This window comes from Paroedura picta, chromosome 8 (assembly GCF_049243985.1).
Source record: "Paroedura picta isolate Pp20150507F chromosome 8, Ppicta_v3.0, whole genome shotgun sequence".
NCBI lineage: Eukaryota > Metazoa > Chordata > Lepidosauria > Squamata > Gekkonidae > Paroedura > Paroedura picta.
The window spans coordinates 77629821-77644622 of NC_135376.1; the positions used below are offsets into that span (position 1 = coordinate 77629821).

Below are 14802 nucleotides of genomic sequence, written 5' to 3' on the forward strand. Positions count from 1 at the left end.
CCCCCTCCCCTTTGCGTCATTCAGCAAAAGAGACTGGAAGCACCGGCCAATTGGGTAAGGGTGGTTGTGAGCTTGTTTCATCAGGAGGGTAGGGGATGGTGGTACAGGTATGGGTGGTTTGGCACCCACAGTTTGGCACAAACAAGGAAGCACTGGCTTGTGGCCGTCATTGGCTGCGTGAAGATGTGACATCAGCTCACCAGCTCTTTGATCCTGATTTATAGGGATTGCTGTTCCCAGGAAGATAAATTCTATGGTGATTGCTGTATTACTTTGGTGCATCCAAAATAACAAAGTCTAGTGACACCTTTAGAAGAATGAATTCATTGTTACGCATTGTTAGCAGATGCATGAAATGGTATGTCCAGCTAGCCGTGGACAGCAGGAGAATTAGTAGGGAGGAGAGATTAGCACAAAGGGAGTTTGGAAGGGATCAGTTTCCTGTTTGGTGTAGTGGTTAGGAGTGCAGACTTCTAATCTGGTGAACCGGGTTAGATTCTGCACTCCCCCACATACAGCCAGCTGGGTGACCTTGGGCTTGCTGTGGCGCTGGTAAAGCTGTTCTGACTGAGCAGTGATATCAGGGCTCTCTCAGCCTTACCTACCTCACAGGGGAGAGGGAAGAGAAGGTGAATGTAAGCCGCTTTGAGACTCCTTCTGATAGAGAAAAGTGGCATATAAGAACCAACTCTTCTTCTGGGTTGAGTTTTCAGGGACTTAGGTGTGTATCCTTAGATTGCTTCTGAAAACGAATGAAAACCAGATTTTGTCACAAAATTCAATTATCCATTTGGAGTGGGTGTGGATCTTTCCTAGTTGTTGGTGAATTAGCAAAATAGGAGAAAACTGGATGGTTTCCATAAAGCTGACAGGAGGGATGCCTACTTAACCTACTGAGCTAACCCACCCCACATTCCAATTCAGCAGCTTCTTAAAATGGAACGTCCTGACCTAGCCCAGGTTAGCTTGACCTCACCCTACCTTGGAAGCTAATCAAGGCTGACCCTGAGTGGTATTTGGAAGGGAGACCTCCAAGGAATGCCAGGGTCATCACAGGGAGGCAGGCAATGGCAAACCATCTCTGAACATCTCTTGGCTTGAAACCCTACAGGGTCTCCATAAGTCAGCTGTGATATGATGGCACTTCCCGCCACCAAAATTATGCAGCAGTCATATAAGCAAAAGACAGACTCTGCAGAGCTTATGCATTGGCCTTAGCATTGCCAAGACTTAAAATTAAAAAATATCTGGGACTTGGGCAGACCTTGGATGGAACCCCATTTGGTGTCAGGGCTGTGTTTTTGGAAGAGCTGAGGTGGATCACTGTGGTTTGGGCAGGTCAGGGGTCTTTGACAAGGGCAAGAGTTTTCACTGAAGCTGTACAATGAAGATAAGGTGGGATGCTGACATTGCCCTCCCCCCCCCCCCAGCTTGGCAGTTGTTTGGAAGGGGTTGGCCAGAAACAGTCATGCTGTATTTGTGTTTTTCTCATCAGGCCTCATGTTGCTGGCATGCTGGTTCCTAGAACGTCAGAATTTTTTTCTCCTGTGGGAGAAGAATTGTTGGACACCAGTCTGGAACCTATGTAGCTACTTATAGATATTTAGAAAGCCAGCTTGGTATAGTGGTTAAGAGTGGCGTGTCTTGTCTGGAGAACCGGGTTTGATTCCCCAACCCTCCACATACAGCCAGTTGGGTGACCTTGAGCCAGTCACAGGTCTTCCCCTCAGCTGTCTCAGGCTTGCCTACCGCACAGGATGTCTGTTGTGGGGAGAGGACAAGTAGGCGATTGTAAGCTGCTTTGAGGCTCCTTCAGGTAGTAAAAAGTGGGGTACAAATTCCACTGCTGCTACTACTTCTACTTCCTCCTCTTCCTCCATCATCATCGGGCCGTAGACAAGCAGAGGCCCCTCAGGCTCTGCTTCTCCAAGCACAATGATGGGAGTCATATTATCAACTTGAAATGTACCAGGTGAGGGAATCACATGCTTAAGTGCATCTCACTTCAAAACCTGTACAGGTGAGCTGCAGTTGCTTTGCAGGCTCACAGTACAAACTCAGGTACTCGGTTGGATGTCACTGCATGTTGCAGAGCAGAGTCATATGGAAAATAAGCACCCTGGCTAAGATTAACCTTAATTCCTGGAGGGCAGCAATGAGTTGGAGAGATTGTTTAAAGAGGCCTAAAGTGGACTCCTAGTGGGAAAATAAGCAGGTTGAGATGGGAAGAATTTCCTTTCCCTTCTTCTCCTGGTGTGCTCATAAATAGCTTGGAGGAAATTGTGAGGCAGAGCTAAGGGGCCTTTGGCCCATGCCAGGATGGCAACTAACCCTTTTTTACTTTTGGCTGTTCGTGACCAGATGAAGACTGCCTTGAATACAGGAGAAAGGGTTTTTAGTTCCTTCCTCTGGCCATGCAGATCCTGAAGAGCTGGCAGCCTCAAAGGTTCCGGTGTGTATGTGCGGGGAAGACATGCATCATTCCATACCGGAGCACTGTGTACTACAGGCAACTTTCCAAGTTAAGAAAAGCCATGCGGCCACAAAGTCCAGAGGGACAGTCATGCCAGTCCACTACAGTAAGATCAACTGAGAACTCTGTGGCATCCTGAAGACTCATATGGTTGTTGGAAATCTAGCCAAAAAAGCTTTTATGCCCTAAAAGTCACCCAAGACTACATATGGCTTCAGTGCTCTTGAGGCTCTGGACATGTGTGTAGAATACTGTCAACTTATGGGTTCTAAGGCAAGGGGAAAGCAGAGGTGGTCTGTGATTGCCTTCTTCTACAGGGTCTTCCTTGGTGGTCTCCCTTCCAACCACCAACCCTGCTTTGCTTCTGAGATCTGACAAGATCAGGGCATTCCACGCTGTCTTCTGTCCTCTTGGGACTGCAGCACTTCAGATGAGGGGATCACAGTGCTTAAGTACATCTCACTTCAGACTCCCTCCCTATATATTCAGAAGGAGCTGGGTTGTAACACTTCTTGATACACTGGCTTTCCACAGGAAGAGAGAGAGTTGCTTTACACGGGAGGAGCATTCCAACATGTAGCCTCCCCCTTGCAGTGGTACATTCTTGGGGTCACGTGATTGCTCGGAACACGTAGATCCACTATGACTGTCTTTGGCTGTGCATGAGATGCAAAATCTGGTAGTTTAAGGCTCAGCCCAAACATTGCTGCCACCGTTTTGACTAAAAATGTTCACGCCCTCACTTTACCAGAGGGCTGGCAAGCAGCTGCAAATGTTGGCAGGGACTACTGAAGCCCTGTCTGCTGCGTGCCCATGCTGGGGGCTGCCAGGAGCTGCTGCCAAGCAAATCTCTCTTGGCGTGGAGTTGGCTTTGGACTCTGGAGCTGCTCAGCAGACAGGATTCCAGAGGAGAATGCGCTTGAGTGAAACGTCTGGTGTCAGGTCCTTTGGGGGAAGTGAAAATAATGGGATTAGGCTTCTGTTTGGGTTCATTTTGGGACATTTGCTTGCATGTCTGAGCCATCTTGGTGTAGTGGTTAGGAGTGCCGACTTCTAATCTGGTGAGCCAGGTTTGATTCCCCGCTCCTCCTCCACATGCAGCCAGCTGGGTGACCTTGGGCACGCCACAGCACTGATAGAGCTGTTCTGACCAAGCAGTAATATCAGGGCTCCCTCAGCCTCACCCACCTCACAGGGTGTCTGTTGTGGGGAGAGGAAAGGGAAGGCAATTGTTAGAGAAAAGCAGCATATAATAACCAACTCTTCTTCTTTGGCCCTGACCCAAAAGAAAGGGGGAAATACTCAATCAACAAAATTGATTGTGTTTCTGAAGTGTACTGCTACAGCTTTGTCTTTTGACTATATTCTGTGTTTTACATGTAGTTATGGTGATGCTGGTTAAGCCAGGTCATTTCTTATGTATTTTTAGTCTGCAATTGGTTTGTGATATAGGCAGTGCAGGTATCTGCTGGAGATGGTCAGTGCTCCATCTTGGTAACTAATTAATTCTTTTAAAAAATTATGTACTACTTTCTCTCAGAAAAGGCTGGCAAGGTGACCTACAGTCCAGAAAGATTTTTTTAAAGAAATGCTAGTTACATCTGTCACTCATAAGTCTGTCCAGAAAACATACAACACTTAGCTGTGCAGACACCCCATCAGATAAAAATGCCTGAGAATTAAAAGGTGTTTGTAAATTACCACAAACTACTGAAATTGTTGCAGGATGACATTTAATTAAAAAAAAATTCATGCTGCAGCTCACCAGCCACTTAATTTCTCAGTGAAATTTTCTCTGCAACCTGTTGTGACCATTCCAGTTCATGCAGCCTTTGCTATAGTAACTTTGTGGAAAGGTAATAGCATAAGATGATTTTTTTTCTTGCTGTTCATTTAAAGGATTGCTTTGTCTTGGTTTGCTGACTATTGTTTTGTCTGTTTAAGAAGTGCTGGCTTCTCTGCTTTGCTCTATTTAATTCCTGGTATTTTTATACAGCAGTTACTAATAAGCCCTGTAAAAAGTATTTAAAGGTCTGTGTGGACACAGAGTTGTCAGCACCATCCCTACTAGCTGTCCCTTTATCTTGGAAATCCCCTGGTTGTCAGTTGTGAAGTAGCCTCCCTATACTAGACTGGACTGGACTGCATCTCCTAAAACATGGGCCCCATACTCTCTTGGTATCTGCCAAGTGCTTTTAAAAGCTGGGCAGAGCTATTGGCTGCAAGAGACTGGATTGGCTGTACTGAATTTTTAAAATGTTGCTTTGGTAACAGCTGCCACCACAGCACAGGGAAGGTAAGCTGTGGCATGTTTTTCAGGCTGGTTCTGCCTTCTGTGGCAGCCATTTTGTGGCAACCATTTTGTTGATGCGCCCACCACACTCTGTTAGAATTCCAAGGTGCCTAGAGGCTAAAAAAGGTTGGCCCTGGAATATCAAGGAAAAACAAATAAAAGATCTGCTCTAGGCTTTTTGTTTTGCTTTGTTGAAAACTATCATGTCATAGGATTTTTCTCTGTGCTGTTTAGCTGATAACTACATCTTGGCTGCTTTTCCTAGGGCATGTTATGTTTCTAGGATGGAATGAAGTAAATCAGCAAAGAACCGATGGTTCCTAACAAAGAAGTCCACGAAAAAGCAAAGGAAATCAGGAGGCTGACAAATCAATTCTTATGTGCTCAATAAGTCTCTCAAGTTTATCCCGATGTGTAGAGTAACCAGAATGGGGTCCTAAGTATTCAAACCCATTTTCCCAATATTTCTTCAGTGATTACTCCTCTCCCTATATTCTCAGTTTGACGAAGGCTTAAAGGTAAAGGTAAAGGTATCCCCTGTGCAAGCACCGGGTCATGCCTGACCCTTGGTGCGTTTTCATGGCAGACTCAATACGGGGTGGTTTGCCAGTGCCTTCCCCAGTCACGGATGTAGGGCCACGGATGTAGACAATGTGTTTTTTTGGTTCATAAGAAACAGATCCCAATTGGAATTTAAGCCTTTAGGTTAGACTGTATCAAGATGAAAAATATAACATTCTCGTTGTTGCAGCCTCCTGATTTCCTTTGCTTTTTCATGTTTCTAGGATAGAGCAAATCTTGATGGGCTAGCTGGGGGAGAGGAACTTGGGTAAATAATTCAGATTAAACAAATCAGAAGTAACTCCGATTAAATAAAGGGTTGGTGAGTTCTTGATTGGATGCTTGGAAAGAACAGCACTTGGCCACTATACTGTTGTCCCATCTCCTGTATAACTTTCCCTCCATTCCCTTTAAACACTGATGTATTTACAAAGCTTATATCTTGCATTTCCTATGAAAGGGATTCAAGATGTTGAAAAACTTGCTGAAATAATGGAACACAGTAAATCCTAAAACATATCAAAATGCATCATAAAAAACAATACCCTAGCCACCAAGGGATTAAACAGAAGAGCCAGTCCTCTCATTAATGTGACCAATTATTGTGGTGATCCTAAGGACACGTCTCTGAGACTGAGTTAAGTCCCACTGAACACAAGGGACTGCCTTCCCAAGTCTAGACCTGCCATACCTGTTTTCCTATGATGATGACTGAAAAATGACTGGTCTAGGCCATTGGATTAATTGGGTCTGCAGGCAATTTCTTACAAGAAAGGAGTGGGATATGGCAAGTCTAGCTTGAATGGGGTCACCAGTTCTGGGTTGGGAAAGACCTGGAGCCTTTGGGGGTGGAGCCAGGAGTGGGTGGGATTTTGGGTGAGACCTCAGCGGAATATAATGCTGTGGAGTCCACCCTCCAAAGCAGCCATCTCTTTAGTCTGGAGATGAGCTATAGTTCCAGGGCATCCCTAGGCTTGCACAATATAGTCTATTTGTAGAATCTGTCACTTCGGCATTGCAAAGATTGGAGAGTCTTTTATAGTGCATGATTACACTCTTTAGCAACCTGCAGTTTGTGCCACCTGCAGTTTCATGGCCTTAATCTGTTCAGACGAACTATTAAATCATGGGAAAAAATATTACCCTCTGAAGGCACCAGATCATTAAAATCAATTTTCTAGACTAGCTAACTTTTTGGTCTTCCCAGAATGTGGACTATATATGTAAGAAATGACAAGGAGTTTCCAAATGTCATAAAAGGTGATGTTTGTATTCTCTGCAGAAATGCAGTGCAGCCAACAACATGAGGGCAGCAGGTCAAAGGAAATGTCGTCTGGGAAGTTCCAAGTAAACAAAAATAGATTCTTTGGGTTCTTAGAAGTAAACAAACTGAGTCAATTTCTAGCTTTTAAAAAATATGTCTCTCCAAGCATCTTCTGCCCTTCTTCAATGTCTCTTAGTGTTTCTTCGGCTTTTGATGCCAAGTGACACATTTCCTCCAGAGGCCAAGCTTATTTTTTGTGGCTTATTTTTCTTTAGAGGAGAACGACTGCCAACTCCTGGATTTGTATGTGTGTGTGCAAAGAGCAAAGGGAGATGAATTCCTAAGGTGAATGCTTCCAAGGATTTATACCTGGAGATTAAAAATGACTTAAAATAGATCAACTTTGGTTACTTAGGCTTGAGTTCCTTAGTTTGTTGGCCTAAAATATTTAGTACCTGCGTCCTAGTAAAGAAATGTAAGGTATGATACAAGAAGCACCTTTAATGCTTGATATGCCAAACCATTTAGCCCTGTGAATTCCATGTAGGGTAATGTGATGTAGGGACTTCCGCAGCCATCCTGAATATCCTGGTGGCCACAGGTACTTGATACCATTGAAATCCTACTGTGGTAAAAGGGACAGGCTTGGACGTAACACTGGTAACTGGTTAACACTGGAGTGTAATAGACTGGAGACCACCAAATACGGCAACATGGCAGATCCTGGTTTCAAATTCCCAAAGAGTTTTGTTGACTTAGCAGCGACAAAAAATATTTCTTAAAAAAATAGTCTGGATTGTGGCAGAGCTTCAAAGGATGCCTCTGGTATGTGTTACAAAAGCGGTTCCTCTCAGCCAGCGGATGGAGTAAAAGTGGATGGTGAGCAGGCAGAATCAGTCGATCACTAGGTCAATATTATCATCCTTGCCAAAATCAATCCATCTGCAGTGCATGTGATTTGACTTCCTTCCGATTGCCCAAAGCTGTAACTACATGGACTTTCACAATATAACTGAGATTGCAGTTTCAGTGCAGACTTGCTGGAAGCTTAATTCTTATTCCTAACAGCTGGCATCTCAAATATTTCTGACGTCTCTTGTTGTTTCATGCGACCATTTCTTTGTCCAGGGCTGTTCATCGCTGTGATAGTTTGCATTTCTAAAGCAGCTTCTGCCTGAGCCGCTCAAACTGCAGGATGTCAGAACTGGGATGCTGTTAAAAGCTTGGAAAGCCACCTGAAAGCATAGTTTTGAAGACTTCCCACTTAGGACCGGAAAGGCAACATAAAAATGTTTAGAATAAACAATAAATCGCTTAGAATTAATGTATTAAATGTGTTTGCTGTATTTTAAAAAAATCTCCAAGTGGGAATTTGGTTGTGGGCATGGACCTGGCAGGATTGATGCATGGTATGCATTTTCTTTTCAGCAGTAAGATAATGCCTAAATGCTAGAGTATTTAATACAAGAAGATTATAACTTCTTCGCTAGCAAATGATGTAATTAGGCTCTTCATGGTCTTCAGGCTTATAGAAATAATAATTAGCACAACCAGTTTGAAGCCTGCATGTTGACTTTAGAGGGAAAGGGAGTCCAGGGCATGCTTGAGGTCCTTAGTTCAATCGGCTAGGACAGAAAATGCCTTTGTGGTGTGCATCCGACAAAATACCGCAAGTAAATATAGATAGGTTCAGGTGGGTAGCCACATTGGTCTGAAGCAGCAGAACAAAGTTTGAGAACAAGTATATTATTTCTTTCCTTATTTTCACGTTCCTGTTTTTTTCTGTGCTTTTCCAGGCAGGTCTGATACGAACAGACAGCGGGGAGTTTTTTATTGAACCCCTTGAGCGGGGTCAATGGGAGAAGGAAAAGAACGGAAGAGCACACGTGGTCTACCGCAGGTCTACCACCCGACGGGAGAAAATGGAAACATTCAAGGACCATCCCAACAAAGGCAGGACTGTGCCTACATGAAATGTTGTCTGGCAGATGTGGCACATTTTGAGTGTCATTTGAATTCCTCCCATGTTTGCTTTTGATAGCCTTGGCAGTCCTTGAGTCAGAGGCAAGGCCTGTTTCTTTAGCATCGTCAGAGCAGAGAGTCCGAAAAGTGTCTCCAGAATAGGTGCTGCAGCATTGCACACCCTGCTTTCCTGCATGCCATGAAGTTCCTGGCTCCAGGGAAGCACTCCTTGCTTCGACCAGAGCCAGGGCCTTTTCAGTCCTGGCCTCAACCTAGTGGTATGAGCTCCCGGATGAGCTGCAGGCCCTGTGGGAGCTTCTGGCATTCTGCAGGGCCTGCAAAACGGAGCTCTTCTGCCAGGTCTGTGGTTGAGGCTGGGGTTGGCGAGGAAGATTGAGCCCTCCCTCAGGTGTGAGTAGTTTACTGAATCATCTTGACCTCCTTCCTGTCCCTCCAGTAGTGGGGGTGGGGGGGTTCTGCCATGTTCTGTGATATTATGTCTTTTAGGGGTTTTAATAGGTTTTATCAGACATTGTCTGATAAATGCCAGCTTCAGAAGTGGCAGGAAATAAATCAAATAATAATAATAAGTGTATTTGGGGTCTTGCCTGGAAAGCTTATGCCCTGGAACATTTTGCTTTTGAAGGTGCTACCAGACTGCAATTTTGCTTGCGAGGCATCCTGTTTGTTAGCTTGACTCTTATAAGGGGGAACCTGAATATTCTTTGCTTCTTTACTGCATGTTCTTTACCTCTTTTAAACAGAAAAATCTCTCTTTTGTTGACCTGTTCAGAATCTAAAGCCCACCATACTTCCTGATCAAAATAATTGATCTTTGTTCTGCATGTGTGACTACACTGCAATTGGGACAGGGCTTCAGTATGTAAAAAATGCTCTCAGAATAGGGTAATCTTGAGCAGGGACAGTTTTTCCATCCCTGTCACACTGTGGTGAGAGAAACCTTAGGCTTCTTTGCAGGACAAAGGGAAAGGAGATGTGGAGGCTCCATCTCTGCCAGCTGCTAAGGAGTCTTTGCATATACCCAGAACATGAAATGTTGTGCCCCAAATTCCTCATCTCTGCAACAATAAGGCTCTGAAGTCTGCAACTGGTACTAAGTAGCTGCCACTCCCCAACTAGTGAGAGGTTCAGAGACAGTGATCCTATCAAAATTTAGTTTGCAAGCAATGGAAAATTATGATGTCAGCGTAACATTAGTTTTATAGACAAACTAGCTTCAAAGTCCATTCCTAAGAACGGACCCTGAAAGGGTCTCCTCCCCTGGCCCCTGGCCAGGCAGCTTAAGATGGTTTGGGCCACAGCTCACAGGCAAATCAAGTGGGGCGGGCAGGGGCTGGGCAGCTCGTTAACAGGGCCGGGACAGAGCTCCTTAGCAGGCATTCAGCAGGCTGGGAGGCCCTTGTTAGCAAGCCCTCCACCACGTCCCTTTGCCCAGGGCCCTCTCCCCTTACCTGCTGCTGGCTCCAGGCACGAAGGCATCTGAGAGCAAAGAGGCTAGAGTCCAGGGATGGAGGGCGGGAGCTGCAGGGGCAGGGCCAAGCAGGACAAAGCTGGCTGCACCCTGATTGGCCCTATTCCGACTTGGGCAGCCAGACACGTCCCACCCCCTAGGCTGTTTCAGAAATATATAGAGGAACAACAATGGATAAGGATAACTACGTATGGCATAATAGATGCCAGTAGACTCTTTCAGCAGGAAGGCACAGCTGCTAACAGTGCCTTGGTTTCCAAAGGCAGCGGTGTGACATTCCCCCAGCCCCGCAGTCCCAGGATGCTTCCAGCTAAACCCTAGCCCAGAATCTTTGTAGCTCTCCCTGTGCCACTTTCTTTTTGCACCAAAATTTGATCTATAAAACGACTTCTAATTGCCTCAGAACTTATTGGCTGTTGTATTCCAAAAGCTCAGGTCATCTTTTGTCAAACCCATGGCATAACTGGGGATGATGATAGACTCATTCATAATAATAATTAATGAATTTAATTCTCAACTTTTGTATCTGCGGATACTTAAATTTGTGGATTGGGGCCATGTAGAGAGAAGGGACCTTTCCCCCAAAATTTGGGAGACCCTCCAGGGTTGCAAAAAAAAAAAAAAGAAAAAAAGAAAAGTTCTAAAATAAAATAGGGAAGTCAAATTCCACCTTCCCCCCCTTGGGGGCATGTTATCTGCTTCTCTGACAGAGTTTGCGGGAAATGTAGGGGGAGCAGTTGTTGCATATGCTGGATAGACAGAGGCCATAGCAATACTGTGGATGGGAAGAGGAGGGGAGAGTAGGCTCTGTTGTTCTGCCCATCACTCCCTGCAGAGTGGTGGAGGGGCAGATGGATAGGTAGGGAAGGAGGGCAGGCAGAGCAGTGTATCAGTAGAAGCCTGAGCAACCCTTGCTCTGTGCTAACCTTGAAGACTGGAAGAAAGGCAGAGAGCAAAAGGTGTGTGTAAGAATGGAATCCCCCCCCCCCACTTGTGAGTCTCATGGGGTCCTGCGTGCACTATCTGCCTGTTGCAGTTTGAGCTCAGTTTTCATATTTTGCTTGGTAGGGAGGCATTGCTGCTTGTTTTGCAAGACGGCTATCTCTGAAGGCGCCAGAATATTAACTGAGGTTTCTTTTTTCTTATGTTGGGTTTTTAAAGTTCTCTTCCATCTTTTCTTTTACCCTTGTAGTTCCAGCCTTTAGCCTGGGGCAGCTCCCAAACACTCTGGCCATGATTGAAGACCAGCTTGGTGAAGCAGAGCGGAAGAAACGCCACGCCAAGAAAGATGACTACAACATAGAGGTCCTGCTGGCCGTGGATGATTCCGTTGTGCGGTTCCATGGGAAGGAACATGTCCAGAACTATGTGCTCACCCTCATGAACATAGTGAGGCACTTTTGTTGTTGTGTTATAGTTGTTACTAACGGGAACAAGAAGGCTGTTGTGTGTGATGGTGAACACCCCTGGTTACGATGACAGAGTCTTCTTGTCACTGGTGTGCATGCTTTGCTTTCTTTGCACGTATGTACTGTCAAGGTGTGTGAAATTTAGATGTCTGTGATTACAACAAATCATGGAAAGAAGAGGGGGATTTGCACAGAAGACAAAAAGGACTGGGAGAGGAGGAAATCTGCAGCTCCACCCTCAGTTCAGAGATTCGGAATGTTGCTTCTAAACTGGATTTTAAAATACCTCTTAGTTCAGTTGGTGTATATGCATTTACATTGGCTGCAATACTCATTCTCAAAACAAATGGCTCTCTTTCACCCCCATCTGCATATTTGCATCGAGCAAACAGTTAATGCAAATGGACCAAGGATGTCTCAGTGGCAATGCTTGTAAAGGATGCCTTGTTTATTCCAATAACTATGAGTTGGAAGGTTTCTCTCTCCTGCGTTTGACCATCTCCTGCTTGCTCTAAAATAATCTGGCTCCTTTGAAAACTGGGATATCTTCCCCCCCCCCCAAGAGTCTTGATTGCTCAAGCGTACTTCTACTTCACTCTTTTATTCACAAGGAAGGGATACACTAAACAGGGGTGGTCAAAATGTGGCCCTCCAGATGTCCATGAACTACAATTCCCATGACCCCCTGCCAGCGTGTGGAAATTGTAGTCTATGGACATCTGGAGGGCCACAGTTTGACCACCCCTGCACTAAGAGAATGCTCCCTAAGTTCTTGAGAATGTAGGACACAGTTATTGATTCCCCCCCTCTTAACATTAGAGTTTATTTGCTCTGCTTCACTTCTGGCATCTAAATATCTTCAGACACTTTCATGCAGATCTTAATCTGTTTCCTTTTCTCTGATTTCAGTTTGCTTATTCCATCCTTCCTGGCTGGGTAGAATGATAGAAGTCAGTAGGAAGTAGAATCTCAAAACCAGATAGACCTTGAATTCTTCCCCCTCTTTTGCCCCTCCAGTTGGCTGCTTCTCTGTCTGGAGTGCAGAGACGAGGGCTTCTTCCTTTGAATTCTGCTTTAAGGGGCTACTCACCGGGCAGCATCAGCCAGATAAGCAGGAGCACTACAGGGTAGTTCAAGATGGAGTGGAGGTTGGCCAATGTTGTGTAATCTCTCTCCCATCGCTGCATATTGTTCTTCTCTTGCACTGCGGCCCCATGCCTTCCTAGAAGCGTATTAAATCTTTGCAATGATCTTAGAATCATAGAATCATAAAGTTGGAAGGGGCCATTCAGGCCATCTAGTCCAACCCCCTGCTCAACGTAGGATCAGCCCTAAGCATCCTAAAGCATCCAAGAAAAGTGTGCATCCAACCTTTGCTTGAAGACTGCCAGTGAGGGGGAGCTCACCACCTCCTTAGGCAGCCTATTCCACTGCTGAACTACTATGACTGTGACATTTTTTTTCCTGATATCTAGCCTATATCGTTGTACTTGTAGTTTAAACCCATTACTGCAAGCATTCTGAGTCTGGGAAAAGTTCTTGCACTCGAAAGCTTATGCCTTGAATACATCTTTGTTAGTCTTAAAGGTGCCACTGGACTCTGTTTTTGTTTTGTTATCCTGGAGAGAAATCCACACTACATTGTGAGCCCAGTTTGAAGGTTGCTGATTAAAATGAGTGGAGTTATGCTCCAAGGTCTTTCAGCCTATGCATTAGGGCACTGAACAGGCTGCAATTTACTTCTAATTTAAGTTATTTGAATTTTGTTTTGAAAAAAAGCAATTATATTGATTGTGGAAGAAAGACTCTGTAGGGAGAAGGACTGGAGAGAAGACAGGCGGGCGCATACGTTGCATGCCTGTTTCTGGAGAATGTCTGTGCTAGTTCTGGAAAGAAAAATAGCAAGTGGATGAGAATGGAAGAAGGAAATGTTTAAAGCAGGGATGCAGAAGACCAGAATGCATTCTTCCCATTAGATTCCAAGGAGGAAACGTAGCTGAAACAGGGAATTGCTGAAAAGTAATTTTTGTTTGTTTTGCAAATGATTGGTGATCAAAAGATTTGATTTGAAGGCTGGGAGTAACAGGGTTGCAAGTGGTTCCTATAAGTCAGCGTTGTCATTTCAGGATTTTGTTACTGATTTAGGGGGTCTCTGTCTTCCTTATAGCTCTTTCCAGCATCTCCGTTGTACAGGCAGATTTATCTTAAAGATTGGATGACTCTCAAACACCGAGTGCAGTCTTGGGCTCAGAATCCCGCTCGAGTTGCAAGAAAGCACTCTTAGAACGGCACTGTCCAACATCTGGATATGGGATGGAATTTGCAACAGCTTCGTTTGTCTGAAATTGTTCTCAAAATCAAACAAATTGCTGCTGGGAGTAGAAAGCACTAGAACAGATTAATGACACTCAAGTGTACAACCTCTCTCTCTTGTTTCTTTTAAAAGTGCTTGTGCCATTCCTGAAGGTCTGTTAGAAAGGACTGGCATTTGATGGCCCATCAAGGCCTTTTTCTTTTTGGTCCAATCTTATTTTTCATTTTATATGGTAACTGCCAAGGGACCGTTCCGCATTCTAGTCCTTCTGTGCTTACACTTCTAAATGTGACAGCCAGCCGTCTGTCATCTGTATGTTTAAGGTAGCCTTCCTCAACTTTTTGACCATTGAGAAACCCCTGAAACATTCTCCAGTCTTCAAGAGACCCCAGAAAGTGGCGCCATCATGCAGAATAAGGTTGGGAGGCACAGCTGTGTCCACACCCACCTGCCCCCTCCCCCCAGGCCCATCATTGGCCATTTTGGAATGGGGGGGGGCAGGTCAACACGACCATGCATCGTCCTATTGGCTGATAAATGTTTAACAATTTTTTTTAAAACATAAAAAATTAATTCATTTCCACCCATTTGGGAAACCCTTCCAGGGCCATCAAAAAAACATCCAGGGTTTCTCAAAACTCTGGTCGAATCAAATGGTGAACTCTTGAAAATGCAGATACCTCTTACATATATAACGCTGGATGGTTCAAGCAGTCCCTCTGTGGAGCACAGACCCGGCTTCTACTCCCCGACAGGGACTTTCCCCTTGCCTGGCTGGTGTCATGGATGATGTCATTTATTTCAAAGTGTGTGTGCGTGAGTGTGTAGGAGGATGATGGCATGAGAAGCTCAAGATTGTCAGGCTTAATCAAAAGCTTTATTTTCAACCCCATTTCATGGTTTATACTCAGCAGGGAAGGCTTTTCACTGTGTGAATGTTCAGGATGCTGTGTGGGGAACCGAAGGAGGGGCAGCTGCCTTTTCAGAGGGAGAAAGGACCCATTGGAGGGCTTAATGAGCTAAAAGAAGGGATC

At 45.0% G+C, this 14802-nt stretch overlaps 1 protein-coding gene across 3 annotated transcripts in view; it reads left to right on the forward strand.

Moving 5' to 3' along the window:
- The window catches only part of ADAMTS14 (ADAM metallopeptidase with thrombospondin type 1 motif 14), an 86354-nt gene that overhangs the window by 16143 nt on the left and 55409 nt on the right, over nt 1–14802 (forward strand). For all 3 annotated transcript variants that reach the window (XM_077350492.1, XM_077350493.1, XM_077350494.1), the window contains exons 3-4: nt 8388–8544; nt 11238–11434. In XM_077350492.1, coding sequence (XP_077206607.1) covers nt 8388–8544; nt 11238–11434 — 354 coding nt within the window. The remainder of the gene's footprint in view (nt 1–8387; nt 8545–11237; nt 11435–14802) is intronic.